At 49.0% G+C, this 14,093-nt stretch overlaps 1 protein-coding gene across 1 annotated transcript in view; it reads left to right on the top strand.

The window, feature by feature from the left end:
* The first annotated feature begins 3,063 nt into the window (after window positions 1–3,063).
* Ser (protein serrate) overlaps window positions 3,064–14,093 on the top strand; it is a 122,185-nt gene continuing 111,155 nt past the window's right edge. Inside the window, exon 1 of the mRNA XM_050180408.2 lies at window positions 3,064–3,780. Coding sequence (XP_050036365.2) covers window positions 3,418–3,780 — 363 coding nt within the window. The 5' untranslated portion in view covers window positions 3,064–3,417. The remainder of the gene's footprint in view (window positions 3,781–14,093) is intronic.

Below are 14,093 nucleotides of genomic sequence, written 5' to 3'. Positions count from 1 at the left end.
ACCCGAAGAGTTGAAACCGTCACTGGTTTGAAGTGGTGGAATAATCGCGTTCCTTTAACACCGGTCGCTGTGCTGAATCTCAAACCAAGCTCTGTTCTTTTTCCTTGTATTTTGCAATTAGGTACCCACATTACTGTAATTCCCTTGATATTACTTTTGGCCCAGTCAAACAGATCCTCTGGAAATTGAATCTGGCTGTGATATGGCCGCTGCATGCTTGCTCTTGCTGCCAGACGTTTGAGTGTGCCGCCGACACCATCGCATGCACTTTTGCCATGTGAAGTGGCAAAGAAATTCCATTCTGCCGATAGATTAAAGTCCTGTTCATGGTTCATGGTAGCAAAGATTCAAAAAGTTCTTTTTGTTCTTATATTGTGATGAAGCTCCATCAGAGAAATGATGAATTTTTTTTACTTCAGGCAGATATTGTTTTACTACCTCGAGCACTGCACTCTGAAATGTGTGTACTGCGACTGTATCATGCTCCAGGCAGTCAGAAACAACAGCGAAACACCACGCAGAAACCTCTCCAGGGTCGCTTTGCGCCTTCCGAAAATAGACAACTACGGGATGTATTGTAGCTTGGGTGTTAACCCAGTGCAAGAAATTGATGCTGGAAGGCATGATACTGAAGCTTGGATTTCGCATCCATTCTGAAGGTGTTGGACCGAGTTATGTGCCATATTCTTTCCGATGTTCCTTCGTTGCGACAACGTTTGTACGCATTCCCTTCAAATTCGCTCACAGGAAGCCTCGTCTGCCGCCTTGTGCGTCTGTTAGCTGATCACACTATTTTCATCGGAGAAACACATGAATACAGAGGTAAGGGTAAACAAACATCCCCAGAAGGATGTAAAGCCGTTTTCCTTGCGTTTTCTTAAGCACCGAAAGAGCAAAAACCAAAGGAACGTCAAAAATTTTAATCTGCAGTAGTTATATATGCTAGCCGCCGTCTGCTGGGCGGCAGACAAGGAGAAAGCAGACGACGATACGGAGACGACAAGGAGAGCGGCGGCACGTGTGCAGTGCCTACTAATGACATGGGTTGCTGAGATCAAAAAATAATTTCTCGCTTCAAACAAAATTTACTCGAATGAAACTTTCCATATCACAAGTTAAGAGGCCGGTGCGTATATTGACCTATCTGACATATTTTTATATTGAGGGCCTTCATGCCTAAATGCGGCCTGAATCTCGCCAAAAAGTCATTTTTTTCCAACTTCGGAGGTGTATTTCTCAAAAAATATATTTCTTAATAATTGGGAATTATTTTTAACATACAATATAGCAAAAGTCAAAAAGTCAGAAAAATTATTGCAGCTGAAAAGTCAACGCAGTTTATGCAAGAAATGTCTGAAAACGCAACTTTTTTTGCGTTTTTACTGAGCCAAATAAATTCGGAAAATTCTAAAATTGATTCAATTATAACGTAATATGAAAGAAGGATGCCATTACAATGTTCTAAAATAAAGTTTATTATTGTACCTACTTTCAAGCTTGAATAAAGAAAAATTACCTCCAACCAGCTTTTGCTTCTTCCCGGAAATTTGAAAGAGCGATCACGTGATCACAAATTTTTTTTCAACGAAAATGCTTTGGCGAAACCTTATTCACAGAAAAGTCATCTAGCCCAAATTTTTTCACGAATATCAGCGATGGTCACTTTTGGGGTCGGGACGTTTGGCATGGAATGACCCGTCTATAGAGCACCACGTCAAGAATATTGGGGTCAACATATCGCTTGACGTAACAGTTATACTTGCAGATCGCGCACTGTGTTTGAGATTGACGCATATGTGAAGTACCTGTCTCTCATCGCTTCTGATTCAAATGAAGCACCTGCTTCAGTTTTAAACCATGTGGTTTCGGCTCCCGGCGGCGACAATGATGTTCTTTTCGTTCATTTTCATTTCCTCTTTCCTTATCATTTCTGCATTTCATTGAAAAACCACGGGTAATTTCCACTTTGATTTCCTTAGCTTAATTGTCTGTTACCTTCATATGAGTGTGATTAACGAAAATTGAGCCTCTCGGTTCTCGCTCACGTTTCGACCACGTTTTCTTTTTCTTTTTAATTTTCAAATTCTTATATGAGAGTGCCAGATCCGAATTTTCTCGTCGATAACACGATGCAAAGGGGGGGAGGGACAACACAAATAATAATAATAATAATAATAATAATAATAATAATAATAATAATAATAATAATAATAATAATCAGTGCCACCACGCTTCCAGACACTGTATGTTCGCCAGAGAGTCAGTTTCGTAGTTGCCAATAATGGATGATGCTGCGGCTCCTATGGGACGGCGCCTAACAGTAGCCCGAACATTCGTAAATGAGGCGGGTTGGCGCATTTACCACGCTATCACCGTCCGCGTCCTCTTCGCGCCGGGACAAGTCGACGGGGGATAGCAGGCGGCACCAGGATGCCGGCACTCCCCGTTGCGCAGGCCCCGCAGTGACAGGAGCCTGGCGCGGGCTTAAATGCACCCACCTATACGACGTCGTTCCTCGGAAATTTAATTAACCCAGCTACAACCTCGCGCCTTCAGGAGACACGGCGAAGTTACGCGACGCGAGGGAGAGAAGCGGCCGGGTCGGGGAGTGGAGTCATCAAGTTTGTGTCCACCACTCGATAACAAGGAGAGCGTCGGCAGGGCGAAGTGTCAGTGACGTAAGCAGGTAGCCAACGCCGCGCCGATGGGGTTACGGCGTCAATGACCATAGTACATCGAGAGAGAGAGGGGGGAATGATGGCAACGCTGTCAAGACGCGCGTGGTGTCCGGCTAACGACGACGGGCGAGCAAAAAGCGGCGCATTCCGCGGCGGCGTCATGCCGAAAAGGCTGCCGCCGCCGCACTGATTGGAAGATGAGCGCGCGCTCAGACGGGGGCTGCTGATGGAGCCGCCTGCACCTGTGCCCCCCCGCCGGTGTCCGGCGCCGGTCGGGGCCGGTCCCCCCTCTTCCCCTCTCGCCGGCTACCGCCCCACGCGGTGGGGGCCTTTTTCAATGGCCACGGAATCCCCAGCAGCAGCAGCACCAGCAGCCATGGGCGGCGCCGGGAGAGAGGGGGGTGCACCGAGAGCGGGAGGAGAGAGGAGGCGCTACGAGACGGCAGCCGGTGCACGCTCCGGGAGCAGGAGCAACCAGTTGCCCGGGTGGCGTACTCCCCGAGTGGCAGGAGCAACCCTTGTTGCGCTGGATTCTCGCCGCGGGAACAGCAGCATCATCGCGCAGCATGTGTCGGCGGCGCGGGTCGTGCTCGGTGTCGGTGCGCGGTCGCCGGACGCGGTAGCCGGCCATGGATGCTCGCCCCCGGTGGCCGGCAGGCGACCAACGCAGCTGGAGGGACACCGTGATGTCGAAGAAGGTGCGGGGGGCCGCCCGGAGCCCGGACGACGGCAGCTAGCCATGGCGTTCACTCGCGCGCGTTCTCCCTGTGCCGCTCTCGCCTTGCTCGTGTGGTGCGCGACGCTGCTGCTGCTATTGCCGCCCGCGGCCCGCGCGTCGGGGTTCTTCGAGCTCCAGGTTCTGGGCATCGACAACCCCGGCGGACTACTGCTGGACGGCGGGTGCTGCGGTTCGCGATGCCCCGGCCGCTGCAACACGTACTTCCGACTGTGCCTCAAGGAGTACCAGGCGCAGGTGGACCTCTCGGGAGCGTGCACTTTCGGCAACCTGACGTCGCCGCTCATCGGCGGCAGCTCGTTCTCGCTGCAGACGCACCCGGACCGGCAGCTCCTGCTCAGGCTGCCCTTCCACTTCCGATGGACGGTGAGCCCGTCTCCCTTCTTCTTCTCCCGCGAAGGGGGGAATGGCCGGTCTGCTCGGTCAAGCCTGGCCGCGTTCCTGCACCACCTCCTTCGCTCTTCTTCTTCTTCGTGCGCGAGACACGCGCTATACTTTCTGGCTCGAGGGTGAAACTCATCTGCATGCGTCGGCACGCGTTCTCCGTACACTTTGCTGCGCGCAACCCTTTACTTTTTGTGACGGTCGCTTCGCGTATGTAGACACACAGTATGCACTTCTTTTCCCCCGTGAGAAAGGACAGGTAAGCGGCGAAATGTCACGCGGGCGAGTGGTTTTTTTTTTTTTTTTTTCGGCTGCATACCGGTACGTGCCTCGCAACAAGGCGAGACGCCATTAGAGAGGTGTTCGTCGAGGATCAGTCTATGATTATCGCGGTGTTCGGACGTCGAAAAATGATCGCTTTGTAAGCTCGACGAAATTATTCGGCGAACCGTTTCTGCGGCATCGACGATCCAGTTGTTACCGGCTGGTCATTCCGCCATTGTGGCATTCACGCATGCCGGGCCCTGACTGGACGGGTTATATAAGAAGCTGGTGCAGGGAGAGACGTTACGTTCAACGTGTGGTACTGGTTTGGGGGTTGGTTTCGGGGCTCGCGTACCGTTGTAAGAACAACCACCGCATTCCGACGCAATCGGGAGGGGAGCGCGGATCAGCGCGGAGTGGTCAGAATGCGATCGCTCGATATATAAGCTTCTTCGCATCAACATTGCACAGGACTAGCCAGTTTCTCAGTAGAGACAGGAGATATCCTCCTTTTGTCTCTCTTCGTGAGCATTTCTCCATGCATCCGAATAAAAAAAAGAAATTGAAGTGAAATCAAATGGAAGTAACGCTGACTGAATCTTATTATATAAGCCAATGCGATTATGATGGTGCAGACGACATTCAACACGATCATTCGTTTTGTGCACGCATATAGGCGTGCTTTCGGGTTGCCTGAAACAAGGATATAATTCCTTTCGCATTCAACTGCGATGAGTTAGGCGAGTCCAGTTGTGCACGCAAATTGGTGGATCTGTGAACGCCTTATATATATGTAAAGTAGGCAGCTCCGTTCGCACGTCCCAATGCAGTTTGGTGCAGAGCTCACGCAATCATTACGGAGGCCGGTGAAATCGTATCAGGTATTTTCACTACAATGTGTCTCCAACACGCAAACGGCTATAAGCGGCTTTAGAAGGCGCGTTGATGTCACTGAGCACTGTGTAACCTGACACTTTACTCTCAAAAAAAAAAAAAAAAAAGATTAACAAATGGAAAAATCTCATTAAATGAAACGCCTTGTGTAACACTTATGCCCATATAGAGAGGGCGACTTTGTTTTACCTCTTGGCTCCTGTCGGCAGAGAAGATTGCACTTCTCGGAACGTACGCGAAGGAAATCTTTCAAGCAAGAATTTAGGCGTACATGTATGTGGGGAATACGAATTACTCTGCGCGCAAGAATCCCGTATTTGCGGATCCGTTCCAGAAATAAAAGTAACATCTTAAGAACATCGCAATCAAGTGTGATGCTTCAGGACACTCTCGCAAAACCTTAACATTCATTTTCGGTTAAAGACTCGCAAGTTCGTACAGATTCTAGGAAGTACAAATGCCGTCGTCTATGTGGCCGAAACATCTCTTGCGAGACAGAAAGAGGTTGAAGTATTTATTTATTTAGTTAGTTAGTTAGTTAGTTCGTTATTGTACCCTCAGGGCTTCACACATTGTAAAGGGGGAGGGGCACAGAAAGCACACTTGTCGGCAAGTATGCACGGTAAAACACTGCAGTGTCTCTCTCGAATTCATTCATTCATTTTGCCAGTTGATCGATTAGCTCGTTGTTTATCATGTGACCAAAATCTGAGAACTCCCGCTAACGTAGGAGGGCAATCCGAAATTTCGAAATGAGACAAGAAAATAATGAGAATTTATGCGACAGTGTCAAAACTTCGGTGATCATTGTTTTTCGAAGAACACATCGTTTCAGCCAGTGCGAAAACGTTCCGACTTTCTAGCATTCATTGGAAGCCGAGGGTCTAGCGATAGCATGACGATCAATGAGGACAGATCAAATGGCTCGCATCATACCACGAGACTAGTTGCTAAACAAAGGGACTGTGTGATCAGATATGTATACAAATGATCATTTGATAAGTCGCCATTTGGCGTTTTCGACCTCAGCGTTAAGTTCCATCCACTACATAATGCAAGTCGCCCGAGGTCTGCAGGTGATCTGCGTAAAACACGAAAATTAGTTCCTTCATGTATCGGGCACTTCACACAACCCTAAGCGCATACTTTCAGAATCAGATGGAACTTCTTTTCCTTCTCGATGGTGCCAGTTATCAATTAATTGGAGTGACCGGAAGAATTAAGGTCAATTAAGTGCACGGGGACTCTCGAAAGAAGTCCAAATATCCGATACAAATTACGCCGAAACGGCTGAATCAAAGGAATCAATCTGAAAATTCGTTTTGTTCGATTTATGTACAGCATACACTTCGCGTATTAAATTTTCGTGCAAGTTGCGTGAGATGGCTGAATAGGAAAAGAAACATGGACGTAAAACGGAGACGCACTTGCCTCCATCACTCATCACGTTGCTTATCACAATGGCGATCATAGACTTAGCGAGAGTTAGCGTTCTGAACGTGTGCTTCAGCCCATGGTCATTTTGCAATTTTACCCTCTTCCCATTATCCCTTCCCCCAGCGTAGGGTAGCCAACAGGACTCTTGACTGGTTAACATCCCTGCTCTCTCTCTCTCTCTCTCTCTCTCTCTCTCTCTCTCTCTCTCTACCGTGGCGGCGAACTCATGAGTGCGGAAATATGTCACCTTAACTTGCTTTTTTTTTTATATATATAGAGAGACGAACCCCGAAAGCCAATTAACTCAAGAAGTCGCGACAAGCGACTGCAAACGTTACAAGCGAATCAGTGACAGCAATAAACTCAAATCTGCTCGTATCAGGCACAGCTGCCTGGATCACATGCCGGCGCAACAATTTGTTATAAGACAAGCGCATGGATACAGTCATATACACTGCTTGCGTTTCCGTATAATCTATAATTTGGAGCTGTAAAAAGCGAAACCACCGAAGAGGAAAATAACCTCGTTGCGCGCGCACTTTAGCAAATCGAGGAGTGGTCCGGAACATATAGTTTCCTGCTTAACGAAGAGAGAGAGCGCGGACTCGTTTCGCACGCCGGTATTTTTTTCCGCGTGACATAATTTGCTTCGAGATGCACATTTGTCACGGCTCGTTCTGACCGGTCGTTTTTCCCTTGCCGGATGCTCGGCTTTGCTTTCCCGAGCTTCCTCCTACATAGTCCGAGCAGCCGCTTTGCTCCGAATGGGTTTAAAGAGTACACTGTTTCGGATCCGCTGCAGGTTGCAGTTAATTGATTTTTACTTTGCTCTATTCGTAGATATATATGTGTCGTACTTCTCTGCGCTTACATATTTATCAATATACGTCCTGTCGACAAGCGCCACACGTCGCGTCTTCGAGCTCGTGACAATTGCAGAGAACTAATAGTCACAGGCGACGAGACCGTCCGTGGACCATCCGTTATCCCTGCTATACCTCACGAGCTCTAAACAAGCTTCGCATCATTTAGATCACAACATTGCGCTGGATCTGTGTGTTATATATATATATTTTTTTTCGCGCGTGGATCTCGTATTGACTATATATAACCGAAGGAACAAAGCCGTCACGATGGGTTGTCAACTGCAGTGGTATACGTCGTTGCAGAATGTGGACGCCCTTAAACATTTTTTCGTAATCGTTTATATCGCCGTCACGCAGGTATACACCTGCATTCGCAAATCGCTGCTCGCGCATCTCCGAAACGGTGGACTGCTGCAGTGCGCGTGCGCAAGCATTGCGCAGTTTTAGCTTGCTTGAAGAACTTAAGTCGTTAATGCGCCCTTACGCTAATTGCTTCAGACGAAATGGCCCGCCTCTATATACGCTTCGCCCACCCGAGGCGCTTCTTGCCTCAGAATATATACTCTCAAACGACCTCGCACGTAAAATGTTCCAGCCCTTGCGAATGCAGCAGTGCAATGAATTTTCGAATCTACCCACTCCCACGGTATAAGCCACGCGTTGGCAAACACAAAGCAAGCACGTGTTATATGCTGGCTTAATTACGTACGCGTCTCACGAAGTGCATGTTAACAAAGTGAAAGCTCGAGCATCGTTTCACGTTACGACGTCAACAGGGCGTTGCTTATAACACCACATCACGGCGACGCAGTCGTAGTCATGATAAAAATATTACCCCTCCAGGTGTACGCGTTACCATTTAACGCCGTGACTTCCCATTCGTGCATATACGCGGTTTCTGTGCACATGAAAGAATGCGTGGGATGCACCAAAATCACGTGATGCCCTCTCGGAACGTCTTTTCTTTCCTTGGGGCTCACATTCTCTAACAAACCACATGACCTGTCCAACTCTTACTGTTCATTTCAGATAAAAGAACATCTAGCCGCGCGGCTTACCTCTTCCATCTTTATATCCCTTAATCACTGATTTCGCGGTCTTCATCGATCTCTCAAGTTTACTTTCCTTCCCCTAATTTTCATCCTCGCATATATGAGCAGGCTGTCCTGATGTGTTGTAAACTCGACGTATAGAAATAGGTATCGAAATAGCTATAGGTTACTTCAGTTTCCTCTTTTTACATCTGTAAACAAAAGGGGAAAAACAAGGAAAAATGATAACGAAGTAACGATAATCTTATACCATGACACTGGGTTCAATCGACCTCTATCCGGTTTTTATGCTGTTACATACACGCAGACTATACACTTCACGGTCTTTTGAACTTTCGTGGATGAGTGCTTCATTTGTACTAATATGTGTATAGAGGTAGATACACACACCGCATACATCGTTATACAACCAAAAAGACGTATAACTCTGTCCGCTAAGAAGTCTATTCTGTCATTCATGACTTGGTGCGCGTTACGCCAGATTAGCTCCATCTCTTTTAGTTCCCGCTGTCTGTGTCCCCCATCTAGATAGATCTATATACTCGTCCAGTTCTTCAGAAGGCTGACTATATATACCAGTACACTGGATTCGTGCTCCTTGTGTAGCCTGTTTAATATTACTTTGATTTTGCGCACACCAATGTTCAAGCCTACGCTTAGGTTCAGGTTCGCATCTTTTTGCTATTCTCAAGTCGTTTCCAGTCTCAAGTCTACGAAGGACTTTCATCACCTTACATATATGGCTGTAGTAGGGATATTATAGGCGCACGAAGCTCAGGAAGACCAAACCATGCAAGCAGGTATTCCAGAGGACGGTATCCGTTGGATAACGGACAACAGATGCGCGATCACAGGGTTTAAGGGGTCTATTTTGCTGTCACAGTTTGTAATTTTCTTTACTGCATAAGTCATGCCGCAAGTGTCCCCTGCCTCCCCTCTCTCTCCCTCCCGCCCCCATAATAAAGAACAAAGTCGATCCATTTTAATGTAATTTAATCTCCCTCAAATAACGACGAACTGGTCCTTCTGGTTTGCGCTATATATTATTACGGAAGCAGCGTGACCATATACAGCCAGCGCGCGGACAATTTCACAGCCCTGTTCGCAAAACAGAAAGAGAAATACGTCACGGGAACGCATTTGCGTTTTCTAAACTTCCACTCATTTCGCGCAAACCATCCCATCCTTGGCCGATCCTGCATGCATGCACGGTGGACGTGCGTAGGTGTCACTCTGTGCACAGGAAACCTCATCAACAACAACATTTGGCGCTCCAGGGCAGCGCATTATATGTCGACGCGGCTCCACAAGCATACATAAACGGAGCACAATCCTACTTTTAAACAGCGCTACATGTTTCCGAAATCACGCCTCCTACGGAGGATTTATACACCGTCCACCACACTTTTGTTTCCTACTCTTCCGCAAAACGCACACACACAAATAAAATAGACGGGAGTCATCGCCGGCACGCAATCAGCGTATATTCGCACGACGGTCGGTCGGTCTACGCACATTGCTGCCGCCGGCGCAGCGGGGATCGACTTTGCGTCGAAGGAGAACGGGGCTTTCTCTAGATCGGCCGCCGCCGGCATATGGCAAACGAGGATCGATGTTATATACGTGCAGACACCCCCCGGGCTCCCTTCACCTCAACGGCGCCGCGGCGTCGGTGCCCGGGACGGAGTATAGACGCCGAGCCGCGAGCTGCCTATTTATCCGGGGCTACCACTATACTGCCCGCATGAGGAGATATAGGCGCGTATGCCCGGGTAAATCAGTGCAGCATAAATCAGTGCAGCGGCGCGGACGCTTGTATAGGCACGCACCGGTCTGGAGTGCCGATCTCGATAAACTGTTCTCGGGAACGGAACGGGCTCTCGACTGGATGCAAACTCTCCCGCGGCCACTATCGTCGTAACCTTCTTCTCCATCACCACGATTGGGTTTACTGCAGAATTCAAAGGGCTCTGTCCCGCGTAAACTCGTCTCAACCGCGCATTCATATCTGTACCTCATCTCTGGATACAACATTCTCTGCCGCCCTCAGCTGTGGCCGGCGTCAATTTTGATTTCTTCCAAAAGCCTTCATTGTGTATTATGACTACGTAGATAACACGACGGGATGCGTAAGGTTAGATTAACAGTGTGCCTTCATTCCTTTCGCGTGTGTGCCGTGTAAACTTCGTCCTCACCACGTGTTCCGCCGATCTTTGTCGACGTCAGCGCTGGGGCGCCGCTGTACACACACACACCATGCAGTATACTTGTCCTATAACTACGCCATCGTACTACCAGGTGGAGCAATTGGGCACGCAGTTCAGATGTACCGACCACGATTCGTTGTACCGTCCGCGCGAAGGGCTCTTTCAAACAGGCGCCACGATTATAACCAACACCCGCCGCATATTGTAAGCTGCGCGCCTCCACGACGCTGCAGCGTTTTTCTCGCAGGACAGGGGAGCGCAGGCTGGGCTGGGCAGGGCGGCCTCGCCAACATGCACACAAGAAAAAAACTCGGCCGGGCACGTGGGATTGTCGAGGAGTGCTTCGGGGAAGGGAAGGGGGAGCCATACCGGAAGGAAGGAAGGAGTGCTTTCTCTTCTCGAGGCAGCGCAGCCTCGACGGTACAGGTGACCACGCCCGGCGACGGAAACTCCAAGGGCGACCGGCCTGGTCCAGATATCGGACCGGCTCGAAGCGAGCAGCCGCTCCCGCCCAGCTATTGCCGCCGCGCACGGCCGCGAGATGCCGTGCCGCACGCCGTGTCTGTACTGTACCTGCTCGCGTATAACTGCACCTCCATGTGGACTAGTATACGGTTGGCTCGAAACTTGGAAGATTGATTGGTTGACCGATTGATTGATTGATTGATCTACTAATTGATTCGTTAATTGAGTGATTGATTGACACCAGCGTTTTCTGTGTTTAGCAGACGAGCCAAACACCGGGGAGGAAGTGATATAAGCGTCCGCCTTAATGGAAGTGCGAACGCTCGAAGGCGTGTTGCTGAGTGAGGGTATTTAGGTATCTTTTGTTGTCTCACTGCGTAATTTCGTAGACTACGGATCCGGTCACTGGGACAACTTACAGGTAGTACAGATTGCTGTTATAAGTCGATTTTTTATGCCATATGCGCTGTCCTGTGTTGAACTATTCAACAGGACAGCCTCGATGCCCCCCTTTCCCCCCTCCCCCCTCTCCCCCCCCAAAAGAAAGAACCTTCGCTTTAATATTTCATTTCAGCTCATTCTATAAGCATCGTATCCGGACAGCTTCTTGCCAGGGCTCGACAGCACCTCCGAGAGCGCTGTGGCATAATAAACGCTCGTCAATGTCACCGTTGCCGAGATTGGCCACCGAGTCGCACTATATATATACACTTCTGCTGCGAAATCCACCGACTGACCTACACACCTTAACTATAACATCGGCCATATGGTACGATGCGCACATCTTTCGAGAGAAACGATAAGACGAAGAGCGGCTGGGGGTCGTACTCGCGCAAGTAAACGCATACGGTATACACGAAGCGACCCCGCCGCGACGCGCAACGCCGGCCGGGCGTGATCTCGCGAGGGAGCGAACCCGCTGCAGGGGCGGCCGTTCCATCAATACAGGCGCGCGCGCTGCTCGATCGTGTGAGCTCGCGGTGCTCCCTCCTCGAAGGCCCACAGATCGCGATGCAAATCGAGTAACGAACGCCGGCCCGGGGGGCAGTTAATGATTGAAGCACGGAGCGCCGAGCGGGAATGGAACGGTTACGCCAAAAGGGCTATCGGTAATTGGCGATTCGGGTCGCGCAACAACGGGCTTGTCAAACGATAAGGGCTCGCTTTAATCCGAATAACGCGTGCACGGTATGGGGGGATAACGATCTAGCGGTTACTGCCGGGTAGTTCTCGAATGATTATCTAACGGTCACGGCCGGGTAGTTCTTGAATCCACGGTATAGGATATTTCCACACTTTCTTTGTAAACTATACATGCGGGCGACTAGGGCTTCGCAATTATGTGTGGAAAGCTTTTTTGGTGTCGGAGAGCAAACTCACGCTTAAAAAATGTTGGCGTATTATATGCGAAGAGTGGGTGGTGCGGTTCGCGACACTTACTTGGAAGTATTCGACTTGCAGCAGATAAGATGCTCTGGAAAAAAAAGAAAAAAAGGAAATGTTTCTGATACAATCGCTATGATCGAAGAACAACTCTCGCTGTTAGAGCGCGACTAGAGTTGAATATTGAAGGAACAGTGTTGTCTGTTACCTCACACCCAAGCAGGAGCGATGACAAGTCATAAAGTAAAGTGTTCTACAATTAGTAACGGTCACTTTTTAGTAAGTCGTACTCTTTAACTATAGTGAGCAACGCACTCTTCAGCAAAATATGTGATAATCAGTTTGCGGATTCTAGCAACAGAGTGCGTATAGTTCTGCTTATATATTCTCAATATTTTCCCCACACTCGATCGGCACTACATCGGGTAGTCACACACGCGATCATTTCGGGTCAACGATGTCTGTGACGGAAGCGTGAGGATAACTATGTACGTATATCCGCCGCTCACACGTCTCTGGAGCGTGCTGTTGTTGCTAATTTTGGTTTTGATCATTCTTCTGGAGCCCAAATCGTTTTCTGAGTGCTGGAAATGTGGCCATATCCGTCGCGGGCCCGCTTGTGCATATAGTGCTTGAGCAGTTTATGGGCAGTTATGTGCATGAGCACCTCTTGAGCAGGTTAGGTGCAGTTAAGTTCTGGTGCTGTTCTAGAGCAGGTCATCGGTCTGAGTGACCGTTTACAGATCTCCTGTGCATCCTCCAACAAGCACTCAGTGCTCAGCTCTCTTCCTCTTTCCATTCCCCCTTTCCCTTAACCCCCTGTGTATAGGGTAGCAAACAGGACGCTCGTCAGGTTGACCTTTGCTCTCTCTCTCTCTCTCTCTCTCTCTCTTGTTTTTGTTGATCTTGCTTTGTTGGTACCGTTTCTGCTCAACGTTTATCGGCGATGTGGCAAAAAGAAAAGAAAAAAGAAAGCAGCCGTGTATCGTGAGGTTTTGATGGCGAGCCCGTCGTGAAAGGCGTGGTGGTGCCACTCGTCGTGATGTCTGTCGTGACTCGCGGATGTCAGTGTTGCGCGCACCGTGCGATATATCTCGGTCAGCGCAGACCGCCTCGGTCAGCGCCTCTAGCTCAACCGTTTGTATGTCATGCCTGCACTTTGTTATTGTCAGATACACTTTATACATGGTGTTGTGAGAAAGTAACATAGACGATATATCATGTTACGTCTGGGAAATTGCTTCACTTCCGTTTCATCTAGACACACAAGCACTGCGGAAATCGTGTAGAAAATAAGGTCATATTGCTACGACCTGCTCCAGTCTCTTATACCCATGCATGTGCTTGTCGTGCATACGTGTTGCTTGCACATATATAGGAGCCCTCTGCAAATACGGCAATGACAAAGCAGCTTATGTACCAAGTTCTTTACGTACACACAATAACAAGTGTTCCAGTACGCGCACAACTTCAAGTGCAAGTTATAGCTACACAAGAACGCTGACAGGCGTACACCGGAGAAAGAACTTCGCATTCGCGCATCCGCTGTACCCTGCACGTTGGACTTGAGACGGCACAGCGGCTGGCCCGATGCAATTACTCAAAACCCCGCGAAGCCATTGCATAAAGCATATATTTTCTCGAGATCATCGCAGAGTCAACGCATGCAGCAAAGGTTTGCAGCAAAGAGTAAATGGAAAAAAAGCCGGAGCTGCGGATTTTCAGCG

Source organism: Dermacentor andersoni, chromosome 7 (assembly GCF_023375885.2).
Source record: "Dermacentor andersoni chromosome 7, qqDerAnde1_hic_scaffold, whole genome shotgun sequence".
In the NCBI taxonomy this organism is placed as follows: domain Eukaryota; kingdom Metazoa; phylum Arthropoda; class Arachnida; order Ixodida; family Ixodidae; genus Dermacentor; species Dermacentor andersoni.
The sequence above is the reverse complement of the archived record's forward strand: the minus strand, read 5'-3'. Positions and strand labels throughout refer to the sequence as shown.